At 46.8% G+C, this 12,991-nt stretch overlaps 2 protein-coding genes across 2 annotated transcripts; one reads left to right on the top strand and one right to left on the bottom strand.

Annotated features, from left to right (window-relative positions):
• Nucleotides 1–1,470: 1,470 nt before the first annotated feature.
• Nucleotides 1,471–6,973, top strand: zgc:162193 (TRPM8 channel-associated factor homolog). The gene is made up of 8 exons (XM_031796226.1): nt 1,471–1,628; nt 1,841–2,496; nt 2,763–3,754; nt 4,010–4,104; nt 4,251–4,464; nt 5,325–5,561; nt 6,021–6,358; nt 6,543–6,973. Exons 2-8 carry the CDS (start codon nt 1,865–1,867, stop codon nt 6,783–6,785), a joined length of 2,751 nt encoding a protein of 916 aa, XP_031652086.1. The 5' UTR covers nt 1,471–1,628; nt 1,841–1,864; the 3' UTR covers nt 6,786–6,973.
• Nucleotides 6,974–7,119: 146 nt separating this feature from the next.
• Nucleotides 7,120–9,011, bottom strand: si:dkey-243k1.3 (endonuclease domain-containing 1 protein). The gene is made up of 3 exons (XM_020507819.2): nt 8,446–9,011; nt 8,042–8,198; nt 7,120–7,689 (listed from the first exon to the last, which is right to left on the bottom strand). The coding sequence occupies exons 1-3, from the start codon at nt 8,740–8,742 to the stop codon at nt 7,286–7,288; spliced, it is 858 nt and encodes a 285-aa protein (XP_020363408.1). The 5' UTR covers nt 8,743–9,011; the 3' UTR covers nt 7,120–7,285.
• Between the last annotated feature and the right edge of the window lie 3,980 nt (nt 9,012–12,991).

Below are 12,991 nucleotides of genomic sequence, written 5' to 3'. Positions count from 1 at the left end.
CGCCTCTCTGCTTTTGCTGCTTCCAGCTCGGCTTTGGGGCGGCAATATTCCCCTGGCTCTGCCCAGGGTCCTTTCCAGTCTAGAATCTCCTCCCAAGTCCATTTCTCCAAGTAGTGCAGCCTCTCCCACTGCTGCTGCTGCTGCTCCTGCTGCTGCTGCCTCTGTTGCCTCTCCTGCTGCTGCTTTTGCTGTTGCCCGTCACCACGCCGCTTGGTCCTGTTGTGGTGGGTGATTCTGTTACGGTTTTCTTCCGTCAAAGGAGAGTCGGACCAAAATGCAGCGTGGTAATTTTCATACATGTTTAATAATGATGAAAAAACGAACAATACAAAAACAACAAACGGAATGTGAAAACCTATACAGCCTATCTGGTGACAACAAACACAGAGACAGGAACAATCACCCACAAAACCCAACACAAAACAGGCTACCTAAATATGGTTCCCAATCAGAGACAATGACTAACACCTGCCTCTGATTGAGAACCATATCAGGCCAAACATAGAAATAGACAAACCAGACACACAACATAGAATGCCCACCCAGCTCACGTCCTGACCAACACTAAAACAAGGAAAACACATACGAACGATGGTCAGAATGTGACAGACCAAGCCATTAAACAAATGCCTATAGGTAAAGCTCCTGCACCGGGTGGCCTGACTCCTGAATTCTATTGACATTTCTGGCTTGATATTAGAGAGTTATTGCTTTCTGTATACAAAGAGGGTATTGCTAATGCTATCTTACCACCTTCTTTGAGACAGGGACTAATAGTTCTTATTAAACCAAAGAATGACTCTCTTGACCTGGACACCAATTATGTTGTTGGCAACTGGCTCTAAGTTACTAGCCCATGTCTATGCCAAACGTTTCAGATAGAGAATCTTTAAACAGCGATAATAGGATTAATTCCATAAGAGTTTCATTAAGTCAGTGGCTGCATCACGATATCTCAATTTTGGGTTGCATTATTTTGTCCAAGACTGATTGTTTATCTAGAATCATATTCCCAAGTCAGTACCTTTTTTCTTTCTTCTAATAACATTTTTAAAGTCAATTCTGTAATATTTAGATTTGTTTGGAGGAATACAAGATATTATATTTGGAAATCTCAATTAGTGAAAGACTTAAGATCGTTCATTAATGGTTGTGTATATAGTCTCCAGAATTCCCTAAGTTTACTTTTGATGATGTTAAATGGCATTATGCTTATTCTTGTAATTCCGATCATAACTATTTTATTAACATTATGGTTGTTATTCTTGCAATAAATAAAACAAATAAAAAAGAAGCATTAGGCAACCCTTCTGGTATCTGACGGACTCCACCCATGTGAGTAGACTGTAAGCTATTCATACAGACTCACTGTTGACAGATGCCTTCCTTTCCCCTGCCCCGCCTTGTCTGCTCAGGTCACAGTTGCCAGTCATTGGCCACACACACACACACACACCCCTCCCCTTCCTTTCGCTTGGTTTGCTGATATGATGATCTCTTTCTTCCCTTCATTCAGACTGTTCCAAGTATGCTAAGTGGAATGTAACACAGCTTGCTGCTCTGCTTGCTCTGAGCTCCATTTTCCTCTTGATTCTGATCTTCAGCGGTTGGTTTTCCTTTGTATCTAGGTAGGTTTTACAGATGCCTTTGTTTGTTCTGAATTATGTATGATACTTTTGTTGTAGAGATTATCGCAACGTAAAATTCAGAAACTAGTTTTTGTCATAGCAACAGTTTAAAGAGTTAAATGCATGTACATGGACTGTCAGCCTCCAGTACTTATACTGTTTAATACATATCTGTCTTTTAAAATACTTTTTTTCTCCTCCACCACCTACAGGATCGTCAGCCTACTGACTAAGCCATGACCCAAACCAGCATGTCCCGTGAGGAGGCCTACTCTGCCCTGATGAGGGGGGTAAAGGAGCTGGACCTCAACGGGCCAAACATACCCAGCAACTTAGTATTGATTGGCGACCAAGCCTTCCCACTGGCCATGAACGCTTGTGGCCAGGTCCTAATGGCTGCCTCATTCTACGGCCGAGGCCGGGTGGTGGTGCTGGGCCACGAGGGCTACCTCACCGCCTTTCCTACCCTAGTGGAGAATGCCCTAACCTGGCTGACAGGCTCCTCCTGTGACAGCACTACCGTCGGTGTCCACCAGAGCTGTAAGGCCGTAGCCGACAACCTCAGCCACTCCAGCCTCCAACCCAAGGTGGGGAGCTTCTGCGAGGGCCTGGGAGTGTATGTGACAGATGCGTACTGCGTGGGCCCAGAGGTGAAGGAGCTGGTGGGGTTCCTGAAGGTGGGGGGCGGGCTGCTGATTGCTGGTCAGGCGTGTAGCTGGGCGGAGGAACACCCCAAACAGAACACCCTGCAAGGTTTCCCTGGGAACAAGGTGTCCAGCGTGGCTGGCATCTACTTCTCAGAGCACCTTGGGGAGCTGGGTACTCTCCCTGTGCCTCCACAGATCCCTTCCAACTGGCTGTCTGTGGTGTAAGTATTGGGCACTTCATAGAGAGAAGAGAAGGTGGCATATTAATATAGAGATACTGTAGTAAAACGGAAATGTGTACATGATGGTATTTTGTGCCTCATCACCTCCTAGAACCAGGTGTGAAGAAAACAAAGAAGGGTTTTTATTTAACTCCAGAAATCACCTGGTTAAATAAATGTAAAAAAATGGTTTAGTTGAGCTATTTTTATGTGTCTAACTTCTCTTGTCAAATCATACCTACCCTTTCACTCTCTTCTTTCCCTAGGATAGGCAAGGACTTCAAGGATGACCTGGAGTTCCTGCTGGAGGGCGTGACTGAGTTTGATATCCAGGGCGGGGCTATTTTCTCAGAGGTGCTGGTACACGGCCCTCTCGCATTCCCCATCGGCACCACAAAGGACGGCAGGGCCTTTCTGGCTGGGGCATACTACGGCCAGGGCAGAGTCATCGTGATCACCCACGAGGGATACTTGGGCCGAGAGCAGATGTCCCCCTTCATGCTCAATGCCGTGCGCTGGTTAGACGAGGGCCGTAACGGCTTGGTAGGTGTCCTGCCCCAGCTCGGCTCCGCCCACACCCTGCTGAGCAAGTCGGGCCTGCCCTGTGAGAAGAGCGGCTTCAGGAAGGAGCTTAGCGTCTACGTCTGCACCTCCTACAGCGACGCCCAGGCCGATGAAATCCAGGACTTTGTAGCCGAGGGTGGGGGTCTGCTGATCGGGGGCCATGCATGGTACTGGGCCCAGACAAATCCGGGCCACAACACCATGACAGAGTACGCAGGCAACCACATCCTCAACAAGATGGGCCTCAGCCTGATGGGGAACACTCTGGACGCAGGCTGCTACAAGGCCCCAGTCCCGGGTAAGACCTGCTCCGAGGGCTTCCACTTCCGCCACCTGCTGCGCCGCTTTGCTGGCCACGTGACCCAGGGCGAGACGCTGACGGAGCATGAGGAGGCGGGTTTGAAGAAGCTTGGCAGCGACTGCGCCAATTACCTGCACATGCGGGCGCACGACTGTGCCTCGTACACCTCGGTGCTTGCCATGCTCACCGACGTGCTGAAGGAGACGGGCATCCCCCAGGTGTGCCACAGCTGCCCGGTGATAAGCGCCAAGGACCACCTGCTGCTCAGTGTAGGCGCGCAGGTGTACAAGGTGTGCCAGGACCCAGATGCCCTACTGCCTTACCTGATCAAGGACCAGCCCATGATGCCCGCCTTGTCCAATGCCAGGGTTAGGATCAACTGTAATACAGCAGGTCAGTTAGCTCTCATTTGCACTCTAAAACGGAGGATCATGGGTCTAATGGAGATGGTTTAGTCTTGGGAAGCAATATGAAACACCAGGAGTAATGGCTTAGATAAAATGGGCGCAAGAAAATATATTTCGCCATAGCTACTCTGCTTATGCGCAAGCTCATTGGTTAGTGTGGGAATACATGTTTCTAACCATACACTCACTATTATTCTATACAGTCGTGCTTGAGTATAACCACTGCTGAACATTGTCTTAGGAGGAGAGGAGTGGCTCAGCACTGGTCTGTTCCTTTCCCCTGGGATGAGGACGTACATGGCCATGCCACCACAACTCGTCAACCAGGGCTGGAAGGTATTCAATACTGCTTTTTGTTACGTCTTATCACTCTAAAGTCTTATGAATCAAATCATGTTTTATTTGTTTTGAGATCAAGCCCTTTACATGTTGATGCAAAAGCACTTTGTGGATTGATTGATTGATGCCCCTGTTACCATCAGGTCCAGATAGGCTGTCAGACTGACAACATTGGGAATTCGAACGAGCTGAGGCGAGCGCCAGTGGTTCATGAGCGCTTCCCCATAGACTCAGAGATGATGCAGGTGTGGAACCTGTGGGGCGGCCTCCTCTATCTCATCGCCCCTCCTAAGACCCAGGTGGAGGGGGTGGAGGTCATCATTCAGGGTGCTGTGCCGGCACCCTACTACAAGACTGGTAAGTGGGTGGGTGGGAGAAGGAGGGAGGTGGGGCTCGATGATGTATTTTACACTTTGGTCTTATAATGCATCCAAGTGATGTATTACAAGGGTGTTACAACTATGAGTTGTTATAACTCATGATGGCTTATAGAAAGTGTTATAATGCGCCAAGTGTGCTATTATTATATGTTGCTGCCTCATAGAAAGTGTTACAGAAAGGGTATTTCAATGAGATTAACCTGGATAAATACCAGGTGAATAAAAGATAACACAAAGTCCATTACTCCATCCAGCCCCCTCATTTACTCATTTACAATGTCTGTCTGGGCCCCCTTTGACTTCATCCAGGCAAAATATATATTTTCACCTCTTTAAAAAAAAAAAAGTTGTATTCATGTATTCTGATCTGCTTTTCATGTATTCCTAATTCATAATTGAGTTGCTTCCTGCTCTCTGTTGCCATTTTGAATGTACGTTGATGACGGCTGCCACAGATTAAAGAGGAAATAACAGAGCCGTTGTTCTGCGTGAAACATCTGTAGAATACAGAGATACACTAAGCTTAGAACAGCGATGCTCTCACATACTGTGCAATTGCAGCTGTGTTACTAAAACTGAACTCCCCGCTGTTATGAGAATTGATTTTCAATGTGCTACTCATCATTGTGGTAGGAAATCACATTGCACCAAATGTTTGTCTGGTAATAGTCATCTTGAAGGCCATTTAATGTATGTTGCTCACCTATGCTAGGCCGATGGATTTCATGATTGATTATGAAGAGGTACACAGCCTAGTCACAACACCTCGTGAAAGTAATAAATTCAGTGAAATGATCCAGGATTTCCCTCCAACCCTTGCCTCTCTCCTGTCTCCAGGGGTGACCACGCCTGCTGACTGGGCAGTTCTGCGGACCGCCCCTTCCCCCTGGGCAGAGATGGAGTTTGAGAACATCATCCTGACCGTCCACTCTGACGTGGTCCGAGGTCTGGATCGGCCTGACCTGGTGGCAGCTCTCTGGGATGACATCATGAGGGGGGTAGCTGACCTGGCCTCCGTCCCCGCAAAGTTCCCCCGCAAGGAGCGCTTTGTGGCCGACGTCCAGATCTCCCATGGTCAGCGTCTGTCCCTTTTATTTCATAGCATGGACAAACTGTCTTGACTGGAATTGACTATGGTAGGGGACCAGGGATTGTGTAATTGCTGGATATGAACAGGAAAAAGAGAGATTATCTGAAAAGACATTGACGAAAATATTTCAAAAATGTATTATGAGTCGGGTAGGACAGTCCCTTTACAGTTTCTAGGGGAGCAAGAGTGACCTACACTCTTAGAAAAAGAGCTTATATCTAGAACCAAAAAGGGTTCTTCGGCTGTCTTCATAGTAGAACCCTTTTGGTTCCAGTTAGAACCATTTTTGCTTCAATATAGATTAGGGTTCTACCTATCGGTACAGCCGTAGAACCCTTTTGGAACTATTTTTTAAAGAGTGTATTGGAGTGGACTGCACAACCTCTGCCCTGTAAGTATCCAGACATTGAGCTGACCCTCTCCCCCCCCCCTCTCACCCACAGGCTTCATGCATGCAGGCTACCCTATCATGATACAATCCTCCTCCGCCCCAGACCTGATGAACCCTGTGGCAGCCCGCAGCTCGGGCCTGTGGGGGGCAATCCACGAGCTGGGCCACAACCAGCAGAGAGGAGTCTGGGAGTTCCCCTCACACACCACTGAGTGCACGTGTAACCTGTGGTCCGTGTACGTGCACGAGGAGGTGTTGGGGGTGAAACGGGATCAGGCCCACCCCAACATGGCGCTGGCCAACCGACAGAGCCGTGCCGAGGGGTACGCTAAAGGGGGCAGGAATCTGGCCAGCTGGGACATGTGGGTGGCACTGGAGACCTACATGCAGGTGACAGGAGATTCTAGTGATGTGTACTGTGTAGTACGCCCTGCTGCAGAGTATGTTGTGTACAAACCCTACAGTTAGTGCTTGTGAACGACCGATAGGAAAATATAGATGCTTAAAAAAAGTGACTTTATCTCGGGTTGAGTTTGTGTAAGCAGTTTCTCTTTGTCGTCCTCCTTCCCACCAGCTCCAGGACCAGTTTGGCTGGGACGCCTTCAAGAAGGTGTTTGCTGCCTACCACACCATGCAGAACGTGCCCAATGACAACCAGGGAAAGATGAACCTGTATGCTGAGACCTTCTCCCTGGCGGTCAATAGGAACCTGGCTCCCTTCTTCAAGGCCTGGGGCTGGCCCATTGAGCCCGCTACAGAGGAAAAGCTCTCTAACATGCCGGTGTGGAGCGACCACCCTATGGCCCAGTATGGCTGACCTATAGAGGAGGTCACCCCGTTATTTTGGGGGTCACAGGTCAGGGGTTGCTGGTGAAGGGTAGGTACCGTTTGGTGACGGGTTAAGGTAAAGGAGTGGTGACTAGGAGTTTGCTGGCCTGGTGTAGAAATGCTACTGCAAGAATCATGGTTGCTCTGTTGTGCAAAGAAATAAATACTTGTAATGGTTTTTGAAGTCGTCACAAAGGGCTTATTCTGAAGTCTCATGTGTTTTTGATACTGTAGACAAAGCTAAAGAAATCTACCTCTTGTTATATACTTTATATTATTCTTGCTTATTCCTAGAAAGCACATATAACTAATAATAAAATATGTATCTCTCCAAACATAGTTCTTTATTTATCCACTGTAGTTCATGATGTCATTTTCACAGTAGGAAGCACTTGACTTGGCTGAAAGACTGAAACTTATGTGTGAACTGAAGTTTTAGCTCACATTGCCACTGTCAAATAAGGATTAGAAACCCATGAGTGGGAGAAACTACTCCTCGGGCACTGCCTGGCAGTTGTTGTGAAACAACTCCCCTACTGGCGCGTTGGAGTACTGCTGCAGGAAACCATTCAGCTCCAGCAGCGAGCGCTGGTCCACTCGGTTCTGCTCGGTGTTGAGGGCGGTGGCGCCACCGCTACGGACAGGCTCACCGTTGTTGTCCACACAGCAGTAGGCGTTCCAGATGTACTCGGGGATGTTGACGCGTCGGACGTTGTCCTTGACAATCCAGTTGTCTGTGGAGGGGATTGCGCCCACCAGCACGTAGGCCTGGGCGCACTGGGCCTTGAACAGGTCTGTGAGCTGGGACTCGTGGCGGGCCCAGGCGTTCTGGTTGAGCTTGGGGTTCTGGGGCACCACGTTGGTCAGGGTGAAGGTGGCGTTACGACTGGGGACTTGGGGAGGAAAGGAAGGGGGGTGACCGTGTGAGATTAAGAAGGAGCGAGAAAGAGAAGGGATATACTGTAGGTTTAATCATTTGTCATGAGATTAATTAGTAAATGTTACAGATTAGCAATGGCATGTTGAGGCCCACTTGGAGTCAACTTTGAGGCAACGTTGTGTGTTTGCTGGGTTGTGTATATAAACTTGGGTTTACTTTGTACTTAACTTTCAGCTCAATAGTTGACCATCACAGTAGTCCACACTGAACTAAGAAACAATTCTAAGAATCCTAATAACATTGGAATTGAAATGTTGTTGCATGAAATCTGTTCAAAGCAGGGCCGGTTTTGTGGAGTAGACTACCTGCATGGTGTCCATTGGGGTTGAGATGGCCGCGGTCGAAGCCAGAGTGGGTGTAGTCCTCATTGAGTGCCTGTCTCTCGCCCAGGTAAACCCCAGGGTGATCTTTCCCCAGCCAGTACCCATCCTTCATCTCTGCACCCCACGTAAGGTTCACGAGCTGGGAGGGAAAGTAAACTGCTGTTACAACCCCAAGCTTCAGATCAATTCAAAACCTAAAATATCATTGATCTTTCTCAACTTTTTAGGCATCTAATAAAAAATGTTCCCCAATTTATTTTGGCAACAATCTGCCGTTTTTGAATTTGGGTCACCAACATAGGAGTTATGGATGTGAGTTGTTGAGACTGTCCTATGGCAGGCCTGTTTCTAGCCACAGACACATCTGCCCTGTTCTCATGACCCACCTGTGGCTCCACAAACCAGCGCTTCTCCCTGCCTCCTCCGTTGCTGGGCTGGAAGCGGTAGGCTGAATACACAGCAATGCGGTGGTTGGTGTCGTACAGCGTGGCAAAGTGGTACCTGTTGTAGAAGCGCTGGCACAGGCGGGCAGCGCCGGGGGTAGCAGCACCCCAGCCCGGTACCTTCCCCTGGTAGAAATACTCAACACACTCCGGGATGTCCTCGAAGTTGGCCAGCACGTCCCCCTCAACGAGGGACAGGGTTCCAGCCAGGAGAACACACAGGGCTACCGGAACCGACATTATTGGATGGGGCGTTCCTACTTCCTAGCTGATTGCTTTCTCCTCGTGTTCTCTGGTCACGACTAGCTGTGTCTGTCCACTCACCTGTCCAGCACCAAGCTGTGCCTCTGAAGCAGAGCCCAATGGTTGAAACTGTGTAGCCCGTTTAACCAGCACTGCCCCTTTTAACCTGCTTTTCCACTTGTTACACTCTCATTTCCTCTATCTCTGCTCGCTTGACACTTGAAGGTTACATGGGACTGGATAGATTAAAATGTACATGGTTCTCTCAGGTGAGGTGTATGGGACATAGACCAGCTGTTATGCGTTTGCTGTGTGTACTCTGTTTATCTGCAACTTCTGTAGTGCTGTATTTTCGCTGTATTTCATTGGTGGTGAGGAGAATATTGATGCGTGGAGAACTTGACTTGCTCTGTCAGGTCATCTGTCTCTCCAGAGTGAGATACAGGGGATATAGTTGGTTTGATATAATGATCGTCCGATCTTCAATAAAAAGCCCAGTACTCAGCGTTTGGGCACTGAGATTTATGTATACTGTTTTGTGGTTGGAAGGTGTATACAGTACAGTGTGTGTTCATGTTAGTCATCAGTATGATGTCCGTGTGGTGTCATGCCTCCTATACAGGAAGCAGCTGTCTTAACACAAGCAGTCTGCCCTAGGAACAATCCATTCCTATAGCAACAAATCTAATTGTATTCATGACATGCGCCGAATACAACTGGTGGTGACTACACTGAAATGCTTGCTTACGAACCTTTCCCAACAATGCAGAATTTACAAATAATTTTTTTTTTTTAAACTAACACAAGGAATAAAATCAAATACACAAGAACGGAGCTATTTACAGGAAGTACCAGATCAATGTGCAGAGGACAGAGGTATTTGATATAAATAAGTACATGAAGGCAGGGTTAAGTGACTAGGCATTCGGGATAGATAATACCATAATAAGAATAAAATGAAGAGCAAGCTAGCAGCAGAAAGTGTGTGTGTGTGTGTGTGTGTGTGTGTGTGTGTGTGTGTGTGTGTGTGTGTGTGTGTGTGTGTGTGTGTGTGTGTGTGTGTGTGTGTGTGAGAATGTGTCAGGGTTTTATATGTGCATATGGTGGTATATTGAGTGTGTAGGGTCAGTGCAAGACAGTCCGTGCAGATAGTTTGGGTACCATTAATTGACTATTTAACTGAGAAATGAACATCAGAAATTGATCGCAACGTACAGTACCGGTCAAACCTCTAAATGACACATTTCTCCTTTAGGTCTCAATCTTATGGTAGAGCTTTGATGAAGTAGTCAAAGTCGATGGCTAAGTCTTGGTTGTGTAACGCTAGTCTCATATGTTGGTTTCCCAGGCAAGGGTCAACCTGGCTAGATTCCTGGTCTGGTCCTACCCACTTGGCACATGCGCTCGCCCACGAACCGTAAGAGGCACGAGGGGAAAATAGTGCAGATCAGATTAGAGAGATCAAAACCTGGGAGTTAACCAGGCATGTTTTTCCCACAACCGTATGAGGACACTTAAATCATTTGACTATAAACTTGTTAATTCAGATTTACGGTATACGGTACAGTCTTAGATTTCTCATGTATAGTAAGTACTTTGCTGTGGCCGTGCCGTCTCAACATCTTTCATGTAAATCATTCACACCGTGTTACATTCAAAGCGGTACCTGGCTGTCATATATTGTGTCTGGTTGCTCCATTCACACAGACACAGTACTACAGTACATTGTAATGTGGGTTGGTGCTGCTCTTAAAGTCTGCCACTAGATGTCAGGTTTGTATCAGATGTTTGGGGGTGTAACGGGGAGGCCTGGCTATATGTCCCATGGTCATCATGGTACAACATTCCAGAATGCAGGCAGTACCCGTACCAATTTCTACCCACATATTTATCCACCGGGCATTGTTGTAGAATTGAAATGTGCTACATCTCAAAAGTGTAGATTTATTGTCTCGAGGATTCGGTTTTCCAGGAAAGCAAGCCCACGGGACACACGGGCTGATGTTTGCCAGGCATTCATTTGCCGCTATAAAGCATGAGTGACAAGTGAACGCGATTAAAGCTTAATAATGACAACTGTTTCTAACGACCCAGTTGTTAATTTGTCAAGACTGCCTTTCTGGATGTGAATAGGCTTTTCGTGACACACAGGCCCACGTGCCTACATTGACATTGATCCTGGTCACTCAATTGATTGTCCCATTCCTTTTTAATTGCCTGTTGTCACTAATCACAAGGATTATGGATAAATAATGCTTATGGATCAGACAGGTTATTACTTTAGTAGTTGTCTGTGTGGACGCCAATGTTTTGTTCAGAAGTACTGCTATATCCTAGTAAGTTGCAAGCCATTGTTATGTATACTGTAGAGTAAAATGTGTGTGTAGGACAGTACTGGCCACTGACTCTACCGTAACTGTGCTTAGTTTTTTACATTTTAGTCATTTAGCAGATGCTCTTATCCAGAGCAACTTACAGTAGTGACTGCATACATTTGAATACTTTTTTCATACTGGTCCCCCGTGGGAATCAAACCCACAACCCTGGGGCTGCAAGCGCCATGCTCTACCAACTGAGATGCTTGAGGGTTCCAAATCTTGAGCCCTTTCCACAAATTCCCATCTATCTACCTGTCTGCTAGGTTACTGCTGGACCTACAGTGGGCCATAGCTGGACTGAGTAAATCATTCAGAGCACTGTCTAAGTTCCTAATGTCCCAATGACTTGAGGAGACAAAAGGTGAGACGGCATTCCAGACTATTCTTTAAGCCTTATCAGCCTTAGACCAGACAGACAGAATAAAATAGGTAGCCTACATTTTAGGCCCCCCCAATACCCCATTGCACCCCCTTCATTTCCCTCTTCTTTCCTAACGTCAATTCATTTAAGATGTATTCATACATTTCCAATATATTTATGTATGAGCCCTCCCTCCCTCCCTCCCTCCCTCCCTCCCTCCCTCCCTCCCTCCCTCCCTCCCTCCCTCCCTCCCTCCCTCCCTCCCTCCCTCCCTCCATTACTGTAATCCATCACTGTTCCATCATCCACCATGCAAACAGCCCCAGAGTTACCATGGCAACCACCCTAGGCCCAGCTATGCGCAGCTCTTCTCTGATTGGCTGGCACAGAGGCAGTCTGAGTCTGTCTGGTAGATGTGGTAATTGGCTGGGAGTCTCAACCCCCCCCCTACCCCCTTTCACATACAGATACACACAAACACAAGACATGCATACAGTACTATAAACACACACACACACACACACAAGCTTCACAGACATCCTTAGAGATGGAAGAGGGAGACAAGGGGTCAGAATAACGTGGGTAGGAAGAGAGGGGAATAGGCTAGTGGTAGTCTGTTGGATGGTTGGAGGGATTTACAGAATTTGGGATAAGGTGGAAGTGGGAATTTTGCCAAGGAACGGATGGAAGAATCAGTATCCAAGAATATATGTATTTTTATCTACACATTTCCCCCAAGGAAAAGAGTGCACTAGTGAAGATTTTGGTGGCCCTCTTTTTCTTGTGTGTTTAATTTTTTTTATTTGGCTTCTGGAAGGTGAAGAATGGAATTCAGGATTTGTTTCACTTGCCAGGTCTCCAGGACTACAGTATGATATATTGGAGAATAGGCATCTATCACATACAAACATTGTAGCTCAAAGAGAACCTGTTTACTTTCAAGCTGTAAGAGGTTCAAGTAATGCAATCATACTTTGGTAGACATTATATTTTGGGGAGAAAAGTGCACACGTGGGTTTATGGATCCAAGCTCCAAACCATCTATTGTAAATAACATATTTATGACACTTAACACATAATGGGATGAATTTACAGCTTCTCGCATTTTCCTCAGAAATACACAAACATTGCTGGATTGGTGGGTGTTCAGAGGCTCCACACAGACACACACCACAGCAGACGTTTTCAGGAGTTACAACTTTTATTTATGATTGTTTGTAAATGAAAAAAGAAGTCAGGAGAGAAAAATGTGGAAAAATTGGGTGCCTCGAGAAAGACAGATGAATTTACAGTGAATGAATGACAGCTATGCAGTTGCAGTCAATATTTCAAAGCGTTCCCAGGTAGAGAAGGAAAAAACAACCCACGTGTCCAGGAAGATTTGATCTCCATCAGGGTAAATACTAACAAATTCATTTTATCCAGTGTTTCTTTTTTTCCAACAGACAGTTACAAGAAAGGAAAATGTTCACACACTCACACAGGAATTTCTTATTTTGGTAATAAA

This window comes from Oncorhynchus kisutch, linkage group LG18, assembly GCF_002021735.2.
Source record: "Oncorhynchus kisutch isolate 150728-3 linkage group LG18, Okis_V2, whole genome shotgun sequence".
Classification (NCBI taxonomy): domain Eukaryota; kingdom Metazoa; phylum Chordata; class Actinopteri; order Salmoniformes; family Salmonidae; genus Oncorhynchus; species Oncorhynchus kisutch.
This window is presented reverse-complemented; position numbering and strand designations above follow the sequence as displayed.